Below are 14,876 nucleotides of genomic sequence, written 5' to 3'. Positions count from 1 at the left end.
AGATATTTCAGTCTGGATCAAAATGGTACCCTGGATGGCAAAAGACTGAACTAACATTGCCACACCCAGTGCCCTGCTGCCTGGGTGGCTAAAACTACAAATTCATGATTTTCTAAAAACACCTGTGTGTGTGTGTGTGTGTGTGTGTGTGCATGTGTGTGTGTGTGTGTGTTAATTTTGCTCTGTAAGTGGGCCAAATGAGCAGGCAGCAGACTGGTACAAATCCGACACTGGGACTCCCTGGGACTACAAAGGCCTGAAATTTGATACACTTGCAAAAACAACCAAATCCCACAGGAGTTCTCCTTCAAGTTAAGTTCTTATTCCCCAGCCAAATACTTTTTTCCTTCACTTTTGTTCAAAGATAAATTTGCTGTTAACGACATTTGGCAGAGATCAAACAAATATGGCATGTTTTAGGGGTATGAGGGGGCATTAATTTCTTAGCACAGACATAAAGCATTTCCTGTGACAGAAATGGCTTGTTTAGCACATTAAGAGCATCATTAATTCATTCCACTACAACTTTATAAATCAAAGAGTGAGATTATATTGATTCATGTATTTATTATGGCACCAGGGTGGCATATATCCAGCTGTGCAGTCCTTTGCTTCCCTACATAACCTTCTTTATATATTTATTTAGCTAGCAGGAACAGTAATGAGTCTGTAAGTAGTCGTGCCGATCTGTCAAAGATGCATGTTTTTAAACTTCACATTCACAAATCACATGACAACTGGGTGTTGATAACATAATTAATGTAGAGCCATGTTTTTTTCAAGAAATGCAGTACAAAATTCAAGAAGGTAACCAAGATAGTTGAGGTCCAGGCAGTTTTTTATGTTTTGAAAATCTGCTGTTGAATCTTTTAAACAATCTCTAGTTTAAATATATGTGACAATGAATGATATTTCTGCACTGATTCTCATTCAAATCGCAAATCAAAACCCACCTGTTCAGAACTGCTTTTAATGTGTGATTGTTTGTTTTTTGTTTTCTTTCTTATCAGATTTCGAGCGACTCAAAAGTCCCTATTTATTTGTTTTATTTATTTTACCTGTATTTGAGCTATTCTTATTTATTTATTTTTTAGCTTTTAGGATGTTTTAATTATGTGAAGTGTCTTTGAGTATTATGAAAAGCGCTATATAAATTAAATGCATTATTATTATTATTATTATTATTATTATTATTATTATATTTTAGCAAACTCCTCCAGCCATCATACGTTACAAAGAGCAATAACACCTCCTGGTGGCACAATTGAGACACAATCTTCAAACCATAGACATGTCATGTCCTATTTTTCGTACTGTAAATTATTCCACAGAGAGAGTGTGAGTCCTATTTATCAGATCTGTTGCTCCCATTGTTTACATTCTGAAACTCAACTACTGTTTTGATGCTCACACTTGTATTAGGTTAGGCCTACAAATATAATAAATGAATGCACTGACATATTCCTATCATCATGGAAAGAGGAGCTTTGAAACACAATTTAGTCCTTCATGTTGGTAAATAATATGTACAGCCAGTAGACATGAACAGCTAACTGTGAGGCCCTGGAGATGATGGCCCATGCTTTTAATTTGGTGGTATCCAAAACACAGAGAAGGGAAATTGCTGTCATTTGGTTATCATCATTGCCAAATACAATATGATAACCAAATTACAGCAATTTCCCTTGTGATAAATAAAGTTGTATCATAACGTACAGTTGGAAACATATATAACTATTTAACGTTATAGGCTCCGATGTAAGCACACATACTGGAGTGAATGCGCACTGCGTTGTTTCCTGGTGTCAGAAACTGAGAAAGCGAAACAAGAACAAGAAAAAAAAAATCCCGTCGAGAGTCGCCGCCTCCGCTACAGGCAGCAACGCAAACTGTCCCGACTAACACCATTTTATTAAGTAACCCAGCGTGATGGCAGCCGCTTCGACCGGGTTTCCTGTGTGGTGTATCTCCTGTGTGTTGGTCTCCCTCCTCGCGCACGTGTAAGTACAGTTACACAGACTGCAGAGATGAAGTGTGTGGTGTATGTTACAGGTGTTATGGGCACTTATGTTAGACCACCGGGTTGCGGTGTTAATGCTCGGGTGGGGCTCGGGGGAAACACACCGATGGGGCAACACTTGTACGTAAAGTCAGGAAAGCGTCGAGTAAGTACAACACTACGTACGTTATGCGATTGAAAATTAAAGAAAAAAACATGTTACTATCAGTTATTTATTCTCGCTAATATTGAGAATGTAAAAACTTAACTTTAAATTCATTTTTGTCGCCGCCTCTCTAGCGCCACTTCAGCCGCGGAGGGGAACAGCAGCCTTACGTGTGTCGATGGCATTTACGAGCATGGCGGAGGGATCTGTTGTCTGTGTGGCGCCGGTGGGTAGAGGTCTCCGTCGAGGAGGCGTGTGCGTGTGTGTGTGTGTGTGTGTGTGTGTGTGTGTGTGTGTGTGTGTGTGTGTGTGTGTGTGTGTTTGTGTGTGTGTGTGTGTGTGTGTAGAAGTTCACTTTCACCGTAAAGGCTGCGATGAAAATAGGTTCACAAACTCAGCAGACTTCTTTAAAAGAAGGGCGGAAAATAACACAAATCACTGTGGTTCACAACTTTGATTGACAAAAGATTCGTTATATAGTGCAAGAATATACACAATGTAAGCAGAATATGAACTTAAAATGCACACACAGCGGTTTGATACATGGCCCACAAGACAGTGCCTCAAGAAAAAGTAAAAAAAGTAAAATCAAAAATTGCAGGAAGTATTTCCCCTAACATTTCAGTTTTTATTGTGCAATAATTTAACAACAAAGTACTTGATGCAAATGTCATGGTCTTTTGGGCCCTTGTGGGCAGTATTTCTTAACATAATACGTCCCAGCCTCTTTACTTGTAAGCTCATCCTGAGAGGTAGGTCTACGTCATACATATGTTGTTGGACACCTTTAGCCACTGCAGAATGTTAACATTAATTTGAACATATTGATAAACACGGACGCCTGAAACTGTTTGTGTTGGTTTTGCCAGAAAAGTGATACAGTACTGGCTAGAATATGTTTGTATGTGGCTCTCTGTTTGGGTGTGTAAATCATGGGCTGCCGCAAACTGATTCATTTTCTTTTTTCCGACTCTCGTGGGCTTCCGTGCTGTAGGTCAGTACTTGAAGGAGCACTGCACTACGAGTGAACAATATGGGGAATGCGAACTCTGCACCCGAAATACTTACAGAAGTCTGCCTAATAGCCTGGACTCCTGTGAGCCCTGCACATCCTGCTCACAACCTAATGGTATACTGTTTCTTTTGTTGTTGTTTTTTAAAGGAAAAATACAGTTCGAAGCAATGTGAAGTTTGCTCAGCCCCTCTAATGTCAGTTGTGTGGTTCTACGGTCCTTTTAGCAAATCTAGTGGTGAAGCAAGCCTGTACCTCTGCCATTGACGCTAAGTGCCAATGTAAAAAGGACCACTACTGCAGCAGTGGCACAGAAACATGTATAATCTGCAATCCCTGTAAAGAGTAAGTTATGTTCCGTCTAATATCCCTAAACTAGAAGATGTATGTATAGCTTCTTAAAGAAATGTCTCCAAAACAGGTTTCACATGCATGTTTATTGACCCACCCTCATAGACTGCAAGCAGAATCAAATAAAATAATACATTTTTCTCATACTTTCTTTCCTTTTCTATGAAGGTGTCCAAAGGGCATCAAAGTAGCCTGTACATCCAACAATAACACAGTCTGTAATGAAATTGAAGGTAGGGTTAAGCATTATTGCATCATGATGGCCTCAGTTTGTAGATTGCCATGTTATTTATAAACAGAAGTGTCATAATTTTGTCTGTAATTAAAATATAATGTGTCTTTGTGTTTCAGGGAAACCTCACATTGGGTTAATAATGGGCATTGTGGCAATATTAGTCATTGGACTGGGTCTTCTTGCATTATTTTATATAAGAAAACGCTACCGTGAGTATTTGAAAAAAGAGCATGAGAAAAGCGCTTTATAAATTTGAAGAATTATTATTATTATTATTTCTCATCTACATGTACTATGTAGAGAGCACGATAACCTCATATGTTTCACAGTAAAACTAGGAAAGTGGAGTAATATTACCAGAGGTTCTGTTAACATTCAATTCAAACGTTGTAATCGCTTCGTATATATTATATAATATTATATTATAATAATATGTGTGTGCCTTTTTCCTAATTCATGTCATCAGAGAGGAGACACCAGATCCCATCCGTACCGAGTGCTGCTGATCCGGTAAGTTATTCTCCACTTATCTCTTTCAGTCCATTAATAACTCTGATCAGCTGTGGAGAAGTTTGGCTGTTGTCGTGTTTTTATCTCTCCTCTTTTTTCAAACATGTACACATGTGTATGTTTGATAAACACTTTTCTGTCTCTCTTCTAATGTTGGCATAGCTGCCCCTTTGTATAGGAGGTGCAGGTTAGTTGTCTGAAACCTTTGATGTCCGTGTTAGTGTGCTTGCTCTGTGTCAGTCCGACTGTGCTGTGACATATCTGTAAAGCCTGTGAAAGCAGTTTGATACTTTATCACTGTGGAGTTGTAATTTGTTCTAAAACTTGTTTCTCAGGAGATGCAGCATCTTGCAGGTAAGAAAAGACCCAAAATGCCTTTTTGTATTGATGCAGTATTAGAGCTTTAATTGCCATTTCTATATATTTTGAACTTTTTAGATTAAATACCTGATACATTGCTAATCGGACTGAATTTTATGGCATGTTTGCTGATTTCTGTTTGGGAGGGTTGTATTTTATTTAGTCTTGCCCTAACCAAGTATTTCTAACTGATTAGTACAGCACCACATCTAAATGAATCCCCGAGCACATGTAAGCTGTGAGCAGCGTTCTGAAAACAGACCAGATTTGTGTTTTTTGTCCATGAGAATTTCTCTGCAAGAACAATAAAGATGTGATATTATGTTGTTTGCTTTATCACATTAATCCCCACTTTTCCTGTCTTTCACACAGCTCCAGTTGTTGATCTCCAGCCTCACCTGTCTGACATTGCAGACATTATTGGATGGAGGGATATGCAGGTTGTAGCATTGAGAAGCCGTATGGAAAACGCTACGATTGAGTCTTGTCGACTGGACCACCCTCATAATAGTCAGGAGCAGACATTGCAACTACTACAGATCTGGGTGGAGAGCCAGGGAAATGAGGCCTCGCGGATCTTGATCCAAAGCCTTCAAAATAGTAGCAGAAGGGGCAAAGCAGAGAAGGTGAAGGATATATTGTCTAGATCATAACTTCCTGCTTGAATGTGTCGATTGTGAGCACTTTTTAAATATTTGCGCTGCTGTCTGTATGAATTATTATTTTGAACGAGATGTCTCTGTCTGTACTCGAACTTTGTGAAAGCTGAATTTAATGCTAGATTTGAATGGACTTCTGTGATCTACAATTATGTTAAAGTGAGGAATCACTAATATCTGTATTAAATAATGAAGTGAAAAAATGTTCCGCTTCCAGTTTGAAATAGATGAGATCCTTGTGTTGCTATAATGATGCTGGTCAAAGGCTGAACAAAGTCCATATCTGCCACGGCTTGTATATTATGTATTAAACTGTTTGCGTCCTAATATAGGAAGTGGTCTAGTTTTTATGTCTATTTCTCAAAGACAGATTTTTCTGTTCAGCCATCCTCCCCTAATCTTAAAACCAGAATACCACAGTACATTTTCATTTCCAAGGACTATTTCAACTACTGCCCTTTCACAGGCTTGTTGCAATAACTGCATCTATAGTTGTTTAATAAGTCCCACATTAAAAAGCAATTTGTTGTGAGAATCATACTCTATAAACAAAAATATAGGCCAAGTGTTACTTCTGTATATGTACTTAGAAATCTGTATTGTTATTGCTATTTTAGTTTAGTTTTCTCCTCCTTGTCCTCGTTAGTTTCACGCTCCTCGCCCTCCTTACTTTGCTGCTCCTCTTCCAGGAGGTTGGGTAAGTAAATAGTAATGAGTAGGAAACTAAACTAAATAGGAAGAGGAGCAGGAGGTGGAGGAAACTAACGAGGATGAGGAGGAAACTAAACAAGTGACATTACTGCACCTCTTAATTGTTTTATTCTCGCGAAGAAGCTGAGGCTCAGCATCTCCCAGGCGCCGATGTTTTCTGTCGTCAGGGAGAAGTTAGTCGTGTAGAGGCGGTGCTCCTTGTGGAGGAAGTGAGAGAGCCAGTGCACTTTGTGATGTAGCAGATGCCACAAAACGTACTGCATGTCGAACAGGAAGAGGCGGGCCACCACGTCCTCGACAGCAGTCAGCATCTCAGGTGCCAGAGAAAACACGGGCCTCCAGTGCCCAGAAAGGGGGGGGAATGAAACGGGCACGGTCGAGGAGAATTTTGCACAAGCACCTCCAAGCTGTCGCCCAAGTCACCTCGCTTTGAGGCTGGCTCTTGAAACGGCGCACCAGGGTCAAAAAATGGAGAGCTGAGGAAGCTCTGATGCCTTAACCAGTCCCAACTAATCTGCACGTCTGTGCCCTCTGAGGTCGTCATCTCTGTGGTGTTTGACAAGTTAACTGTACTGATGCCTTTATACGTAGTGAAGGGAGGTGTTGATGACGTAAGACACAAAAGCATTTCTTAAAGGGCTTTTACATGGTAGACAACAACACGTCATTTACAGTAGCACTGTTATGATTCATCACTTTGAAAAGTGTGTAATTGTATGTATTTGTTTGAGGCTAATATCCACATAAGATTTGCAGTGTTGATGCAATTGTCTAATAATGAAGGACATCAATTTTATGAAATTCATGTCTGTAAGTCGGTGGACCTCTGCATCCAAAGGCCAAAAGTGGGATTGTTGTTGCAGTTATTCCTGAGTAACCCCTGTTGGATCTGTCTCCTGCCCTCCTTCACTTTTAGACCAATTTGCTCAAGCATGAAGCACCACCCTGTGGATGCAGAATATTTATCATTGTGTAGAAACAGTGTAACCGAGTTGTAGTATTTCCCTGATTATACTTATCTACTTTTACATAAGTAACATTTTCAGTGCAGGGCTCTTACTTAATGGAGTAGTTTTACAGTTTAGTAGTACTTTTATATAAGTAAGTATCTGAAAAATATTTAGATAGTGCCTGAAAGTTAACTGTTGCTGGACCCTTCCTCTAACGATATTTCCTACAATGTCATATCTTTATGTTTTGTATTCAAATGGTTCAAAAAAAGAGCAGAACATTGGAGCCTAATAGCCAATACAAAAAATAGGCCTAGCGTTAGTACAATACACAGTGAGTGACTTCTGCAAATGTTGGTGTTCAGACAGTCCAATCAGAATACTGGACAAAACAATGTCAATGTCAATGTGCACATCATTAATAATATGTAAACATACATGCATAGAAGAGGTCACAGCCGGCATATTCAGGCTGAAGAGGGTGGAACTGGGCGGGGCCTCTGTTTCTGGGTGGAGCCCACCGTCAGGCAAAAAGTTTCCCTCGTTCACATGAGTTTGATGAGGCTGCGTTCACCGGAGTGCCGTCAGCACTCAGTGTGTTTCACCATGAACGGAGACCGAGAGCAGCTCAAAGGTAAGTTCACTCTTCTTTAATGCACTTGTCCCGACTTAGTTTACTTCAAACCCGTTAAACATGCAACCTGCGTTGCCCGAATGACGTTTGTTGCTGATATTTCCTGAAGGCTTAAACGTTGTGATTGTTACTTGTTGCCTGAATGCTTCACGCGGCTGCTATAAATCGCCGTGTGTTCGCTGTTCAGTGACTCACGTGTCTGGAATAATGTCTTTCTGTCGCGACATTTCCATGATGAGCGGATCACTATTTTGACAACCGAGGCGGTAACCGTTGGCCATGTGTGTGTTTGTGTGAGAGAGAGACATCACGTCATAGTGGGTGTTGGAAGACTTCGCATGTATGCTAATGTACTTCCAATAAGTGCAAAAGTACTCCGATCTGTTCCTCAAATAAAAGTAACAATATCACGGTTTAGAAGTACCCCGTTATAGTATAGTAGCTGCATTCAGAATGACTGGCCTATACGAAAATATTGGCATCAAAATAAACTTGCAGTATCAAAAGTACTCATTATGCATGGTGATCAGTTTCTGATTAATTTGTGTTATTTTATTGGGTTTTACTTACTGATACAACAATGCGTACATCACTTTAATGTTGGAGTTTGTGAAGGTTGATCTTAATCTATAATATAATATATAATATAATATCACAATGTAATAGTTGAGTAGAATAATATTCAGTACCTAAAACTGTACGCAAGTAAAGTGCTCGATTGCTCCAGTGACAGTTACTTTACACCACTGACTTTAATTCTATTTCCATGAACTCTTCCATACATTTATTTTACGAGGAATATTATGCACTTTTTTTCCGCTACGTTTATTTGACAGCTGTAGTTACTGGCTACATTATAGATGACGATGTTTCATATCAAAAATATCAAAAATGAAGCATGGCTCTTTAAAGTGTTCAACCCTATGTGAATTAAAGTCTCCAACTCGACCAGCTGCACAACAATTATGTACCTTTTTAGTAGTTTTATTTTTACCAGTGTATTTTTCTCAGTAGTTTATGCGGACATGTTTTGTAACAAACCATGATCTCAAATGATTTTGAATGAATTGCTGCACAAGCCTCCCTCAAGCCTGATGTTTGTTTGGATGGACTGAACCATGTAAGTGTTGGAAAACAGCCCAGTGAGTAAGTCATGGGAAGTTTCTCTGGCTCTGTGGCCGCACACACTCTGCCATTACTGCTGTCATTTTAAGTCTGACAGAACAGCTCATATTCTCATGATCTTGCAGTGAGATCATAATGGACGTGTACTTCCCATTTTTTGTTCACTTATTTGCCAAAGGAAGGAAGCCCCGTTTAAAACGTATTGTATTCCTTTAAAGATTCTAATGATGATATCTAGATTCAGTCTCCTCACCAGTGCAGTGTGCGGTTGGTTGTCACTTTAACTTCTACTAAAAGCGTGGAACATAAGCAAGAATGTTATGTAATTTCCTCTTCTGTGCAATATATTGCATGACATTTGACGTCCAGGAAAGAAGATAATAACATCAGTGTAATGTGTTTCCCACATTGTTTCACTTCCAAGCTGCATTTCATTGTATCTATTTTCTTTTGGGACATTTTCCAGAAAGGAAGGCGTTGTTAATTTTATTTTGGACAAAATGTGAACAGGATGTAAATGCTAACAGACACAATGTTGGTAACTAAAGAGGGTTATCAGAGAAGGGGGGACCAAAGGGACCAATCTTCCTTCCTCCCATGTCTGATACTGGACGAGTGCGTCACTCTCAGTGTCACTCAGCCCACTGCCTCTATCTTTAGAGGTACAATCTGTGCTTCCCCCTTGGGGCTGGAGCGCTTTACAAAAATACCAGTTTAAAAAAAAAAAAAAAAAAAAAAATATATATATATATATATATATATATATATATATATATATATATATATATATATATATATATATATATATATATATATATATATATATATATATATATATATATATATATATATTCATTAATTTTGTGATTTGCTGATTTTGTTTCAGGATCTGAGCTTCAGCTGCCCGGACGCCTGCGGCGTGCCTAAAAGTGCATGTTGGAAACCAGTTGAAGATGCAGGGTGCCATTGCACGAGTGTGTATGGTGATGGCCGCTGCCATATTAAACCACCCCTTGCTCTTTCCTCAAGAGAATGCCACGCTCCCGGAGCAGGACGAGGAGCTGGTGGCTCGTATGCGGGAGCACGAGGAGCGGCTGAAACTGGAGCGGGCGAGGCTGGAGGAAGAGCTTTCACAGCTTGAGGAAGAGCAGGAAGAAACCAGCTCGGAGGAAGGTTCTAGTTGGTACTTTTGGAGCGCTGTGTCTTTCGTTCTATTCTTCGCTATCGAGGTGTGCCGGTCGCAGGGTGGTGCAGACGCAGCAATTCGGCCAGCGGAGGATGAAGACGTGTTTTCTGAGAGCGGATCCACCACCGCCAGGACGGTGGTGCTGGATAAGGATATCCTGAGCAACTTCTGCGACAACTGCGCCTACACTTCAGCGCATGAAAACTGGAGGGTGAGGGGGTTTGTCGAGGGTTTTGCGGATGACCTGCTGGAATCGCTCAGGAGCGTGTGCGACAGGCAGGCAGACATGGAAGTCGGCGACTTTATCGGGATCGGAAGCATGTTCGAGTCGTGGAAGGTGTGCAAGCCACTGATGTGCGACCTTATCGTGCCTTTCTCGCCTCCGGAGCCGTACTCCTTCCAGTTCCACCTGTGGTGCAGCCCTTCCAGTGACATGCCTCCTGACATGCAGGGTTGCGGCAGGATAAAGGTGACCAAGTTCGGGGAGAATGAGGAGGGCTGTCTCTGTGGCTCTGCCGACCTGGGAGAGGACATGCTTTGTCTGTTGCACAGCAAGGACGACCCACTCAAAGTGGGCCGCAGTCCCGATGAGCTGCTGTGCTCCAGGAACACACGTTTCTTAGCCAAAGATCAAGTCATGAAGTGGTTTCAGATCTCGGTGACCAAAGCGTGGGGACGCATCTCTTACAAATACGACTTTGAGCTCAATTTTCGCAACCTGGATGCCGCCGGTGCTCTGAAGATCAGATTCCGTTCGGGCAAAGTGGTCGTAATGAACATCATACCGGTGGTTCAGCTGGAGGATACGGATGCTTATTTTGTCTCGCACTTCCCGTCAGATTGTGACGGCACTCCTGACCCATGCTGGCCCCTCTCTTTCGCTGTCTACGAGAGGAATTTGCTGAAACATTTCTCCAAACGCCTGCCACAAAACTCCTGTCATTTGCACTGCCTTCAGATTGTTACTTTCCTCCACAGAAAGCAGACAGAGCTCACAGGAAAAAGTGCCCTCACTAACTACCATGTGAAGACTGCTCTGTTGCACTTGTTGCTGACCGAAGGGGCCTCTGCGTGGAGCATTGAGAGCACGGAGCCCAGGCTTCGGGATGTGCTCAGCTTCTTGCAGAGGAGCCTACACGAGAAGAGACTTCATCACGTTCTGATGGGGAACAGTAAAGTGCCAGAGGAGATCCAGGTTCCTGAGATGATTCGCAAGGCACAGCCCGTCAATCTGTTCCGGTCGCTGGTGTTGCAGAGGGAGCTTTATGCAGCAACTGTTGGGCATTTCCACGAGATGTTGAGAAATGCACCTGTGCTCTTACAAGAGTACACGCCGCACTTATCCAACGGCGCTCTGCACCACAGGCCGGATGCCAGCTTGTGAGCTTTGGCCATATTTCTTATGACTAAAGCGCTGGCAGATCTTTAAATATCGTTCAGTGTTACAATTAGTTGCACGTGATGCACAATTACTCAAATGAAGAAGGTGCACCATTATTTTAGTTACAGCTGATATCTTGACATGAAGTTTTTTTTTTTTATGCTGCTGCTTTCTTCACACTTGACAAGGAGCCCCTCAGTGTGACTGAGGGACTCCAAACAATACATACATTCAACAGTGGGTTCTGTTTGTAAAATATAGTCCCACAAGATTTGATGGGTATATTTAAGTGATTATTAATTAAATCTGTAGGACCGTTACTGGTCATATTGCTTCTTTTATCGGGTAACCTGCTGGAGAGATTTTCCAGTAGATCTGTCTGCCTTTAAGAGAAGCAGGAAGATTTTAGAAATGCTTTTGACCTTTTCAAAGAAAACACTATGCACTTTTGTCAGTTGGAAAAGCATTTTAACAAATACCTATAACAGTGCTTTTGTTTTCATATACTGTTGCAGATCTGATGGGCAGCTAATAATTATGTTTTGCCAGTTATGTTTGCTGTGTGTTCTTCAGTTTATTACATTAGACTACCCTGTGTGTGTGTGTGTGTGTGTGGGGAGGAGGGGGTCTAATGTGGTTATTGTTTATAACCAACAGAAAGTTCAGGCCATAGTCATTACATCCAGTTTTTATTAAAGATTGATCATTGAAAACACATTGAGTCAGATTTACTACCTAATTTCCATTATTGTTTGTATTATTCCCCTCAATCACAAAATAAATGGCCAGTAAAAATGTTTCCCCCCCTTCAATGTCAACTCATCATAGTTAATATATTTTCCTAGTTCATCAAAGTTAGAAAAACAGACATAACCCCAGAGTAACATAATCAAAAGATGGATATGAATAATAAATGGTACAGTTTAAGGTTTTGAGCCCCTTTTTTCCCTACAGGCCATAGTCGAAGTTGGGTTTCCCCTCTGCGTAAGTCTTTCCGAAGGCCTTGTGGGTGTCCACACTGTGCATTGTGGCTTTGACAGCCACGTCCTCTAACATTAGCTCCGCCCACTTCTTCAGATCAGGTGTGCTGTCAAGACAGCTGAAAAGACAACGGGAATCAAATAATTTGCCTAATTACAACACATGAACATAAAGCGGCCTCATGAAATGTGACCCATCGGACGTCATGACGGAAGAAGACTGGTTTGCTCGGTTCTGATGAGATTCTGCTCTTCTCGCACGTCTTTTGTATTGTACCTCATTTCTACTGTTTACTCTCTATGGTGACCTTGAGTGAAACGCTTCCATAAATAAATTGTATTCATTTACAGTATTATTTAAAGTACTACTTACTGTTTTAGTTGAAATATCTCCAGCCTCTCAAACCATGGCCACATCATGTAGTCGATCATCGTGATGGAATCACCACCGAAGAACTTGGTCTTCTTGTTAACCAGGTCCTGAAAAATAAACATACGTTCATCAGCCTCGTATTAAACACCGTAAACTAGCCAGGTACAGTCAATAAAGACTGACACATGGGTGAGATCACGTTCTTCATTTTCTTGGACCACTTTTAACTATTCATAGACGCACATTCCTGGGGACAAATTTGACTTCACAATCTACTAAATCACGTCTGGTGAACGTGTAAAGAATCCTGAGCATTCGACTTTGCAACCTACCTCGTTTAATTTGGAAAGCCTATTTTTCAGTTCAGCTTCCTGTACTGAGACATCGTCGCCGCTCTTTTTCCCCATTGAAATCTTGTAAAAGAGTGGTACAATCTGTAATAAAAAGTGGCATTAATATGATTATTTGATAGTAACAGTAGAAAGTATACAAAACAAAACCCCAGACTTCATCAACAATACCTTTGAAAAATGCTCCAGTGTCATCTTCTGCTGAGCTTTACCGAAAGGAGAGGAGGGAAGCAGCTTCTTCTCGGGGTAAAATTCGTCCAGGTAGTCACAGATGATGGGAGACTCGTATATCAGCTCACCAGCTAGTGTCTCCATTGTTGGCACAAGTCCAAGAGGATTCATTTCAAGGAACCATTCGGGCTTGTCTTTCAGGTTAATGTTGACAACGTCATGTCTGAAAGACAAAAGCAGGTTGTAAAATCAAAAATAACTTGTTTTTTTCAGGTTTTGGGAGTAATGAACTATAGAGTTTAAAGGATAATGTATAATTAAAACGTGTTTACTTGATCCCTTTGGCACTCAGCACTAATCTGGCCCTCTGGGCAAAGGGGCAGAATCTCATGCTGTAAAGTCTGATGTGGCCATTGGGGACTGGACCGGGTGCAGCACTTCCTGAAAGAAAAATATTAGAATTGCCATAAATGACTGAGTGCAACTCTAGAGTACGATGATTTATGTTTGCTATACCATTAATGCCTGAATGTAACCATGTACTTATACATATAACTAAAGTGTTCTCACTTGCTACTTTTTACTTCAAATCATTTCTGAGGAACACATGTCCTTCATACCAACTTAGCTACAGTTAGTTTACAATTAGTTTATTTGTAGGTGTATGCCAAACATGTAAACATGTTGAATGTATGATGCATTTTTACAGATTAAACTATCGGTATATTAATATATAACACTATATAAAACTCTCAAATGTAGCCCAACTACATAATTTAAATGCTTTATCCATGAAAAATAGAGTAATGCAATATAAAAATGTGAGCGTATTCATTCTGCGGTATGAATTCATTCACTTTTATTAGATTGCAAGAACATTATCTGATAACACCCCTGTTCTTTTTGAAGGCAGGACTTTTAATAGAAGCAAAGTCCTAACTCTACTACCTGTATGCATGTTGAAATGTGCAATACAAATAAACTTGCCTCGCCTTGCCTTATGCAAGTAAAGCATCTCATAAATGTACTTCTTTCACAAAGCAGTCAGCTTGAACTTCATCCATTTACTCTTTTACAGTCAGACCACCTCTTCTTTAGGCTTACAGAGAGCACACTTAAATCAAATGTACGTCTTTTAAAAATAAAAATAAATAAAAAATAAAAAAAGTCACTCATGAGGACGTCAATGGGCAGCAGGTAGCTTTCTTACCTTTGGCGAAACACTTTTCTGCCGACATGTTTACACTTCGGGTGGACGTCACGTCGTCTGGGCACGAGAGGGCAAAGTGACAGTTTACAGTGATATCAGCTATATATTGCTGAAGTGGAGGTTACGCCTACTTCCGTCAAGGGCGTGTCAGATAGGGCATCAGCCAAAAAGTGTGTGGGGTTCGTTTTCTGGTTATGATCATGGGTGAGGGAGCACAAGTTAGGGTATATATGTACAATATATTATATATATAATTTAATATACTTATATTTTATATATATATAATGGAGAATACAGGGATATGGTACAAAGGTGATTGTCAAAGGCACGGATTGTATAGGTCTAGAGCGTAAAACATGAAGGATAAAATATAGGTTAATTTTTTTAATTAATTTTTTTATTACCATTATGATTATTATTTTGTATTATTATTATTATTATTATTATTATTGATTTAGTTTGTTTGTTTTGTGGGAAAGATTTTAAGTCTAATGATCGCCACTCCGGGGCAGA

At 40.3% G+C, this 14,876-nt stretch overlaps 3 protein-coding genes across 3 annotated transcripts; 2 read left to right on the top strand and 1 right to left on the bottom strand.

Annotated features, from left to right (window-relative positions):
- Positions 1–1,833: 1,833 nt before the first annotated feature.
- On the top strand, positions 1,834–5,623 carry fas (Fas cell surface death receptor). The gene is made up of 9 exons (XM_034552598.1): positions 1,834–2,000; positions 2,300–2,391; positions 3,160–3,294; positions 3,405–3,522; positions 3,697–3,761; positions 3,880–3,972; positions 4,230–4,273; positions 4,609–4,627; positions 5,006–5,623. Exons 1-9 carry the CDS (start codon positions 1,930–1,932, stop codon positions 5,284–5,286), a joined length of 918 nt encoding a protein of 305 aa, XP_034408489.1. The 5' UTR covers positions 1,834–1,929; the 3' UTR covers positions 5,287–5,623.
- A 1,859-nt stretch (positions 5,624–7,482) lies between these two features.
- itprip (inositol 1,4,5-trisphosphate receptor interacting protein) lies at positions 7,483–12,609 on the top strand. The gene is made up of 2 exons (XM_034552111.1): positions 7,483–7,587; positions 9,599–12,609. The coding sequence occupies exon 2, from the start codon at positions 9,666–9,668 to the stop codon at positions 11,280–11,282; it is 1,617 nt and encodes a 538-aa protein (XP_034408002.1). The 5' UTR covers positions 7,483–7,587; positions 9,599–9,665; the 3' UTR covers positions 11,283–12,609.
- Positions 11,952–14,464, bottom strand: LOC117744042 (glutathione S-transferase omega-1-like). Its single transcript, XM_034552112.1, has 6 exons — positions 14,364–14,464; positions 13,486–13,594; positions 13,154–13,376; positions 12,965–13,066; positions 12,633–12,739; positions 11,952–12,378 (listed from the first exon to the last, which is right to left on the bottom strand). The coding sequence occupies exons 1-6, from the start codon at positions 14,389–14,391 to the stop codon at positions 12,228–12,230; spliced, it is 720 nt and encodes a 239-aa protein (XP_034408003.1). The 5' UTR covers positions 14,392–14,464; the 3' UTR covers positions 11,952–12,227.
- Positions 14,465–14,876: the final 412 nt, after the last annotated feature.

Source organism: Cyclopterus lumpus, chromosome 15 (genome assembly GCF_009769545.1).
Source record: "Cyclopterus lumpus isolate fCycLum1 chromosome 15, fCycLum1.pri, whole genome shotgun sequence".
NCBI classification, from domain to species: Eukaryota; Metazoa; Chordata; class Actinopteri; order Perciformes; family Cyclopteridae; genus Cyclopterus; species Cyclopterus lumpus.
This window is presented reverse-complemented; position numbering and strand designations above follow the sequence as displayed.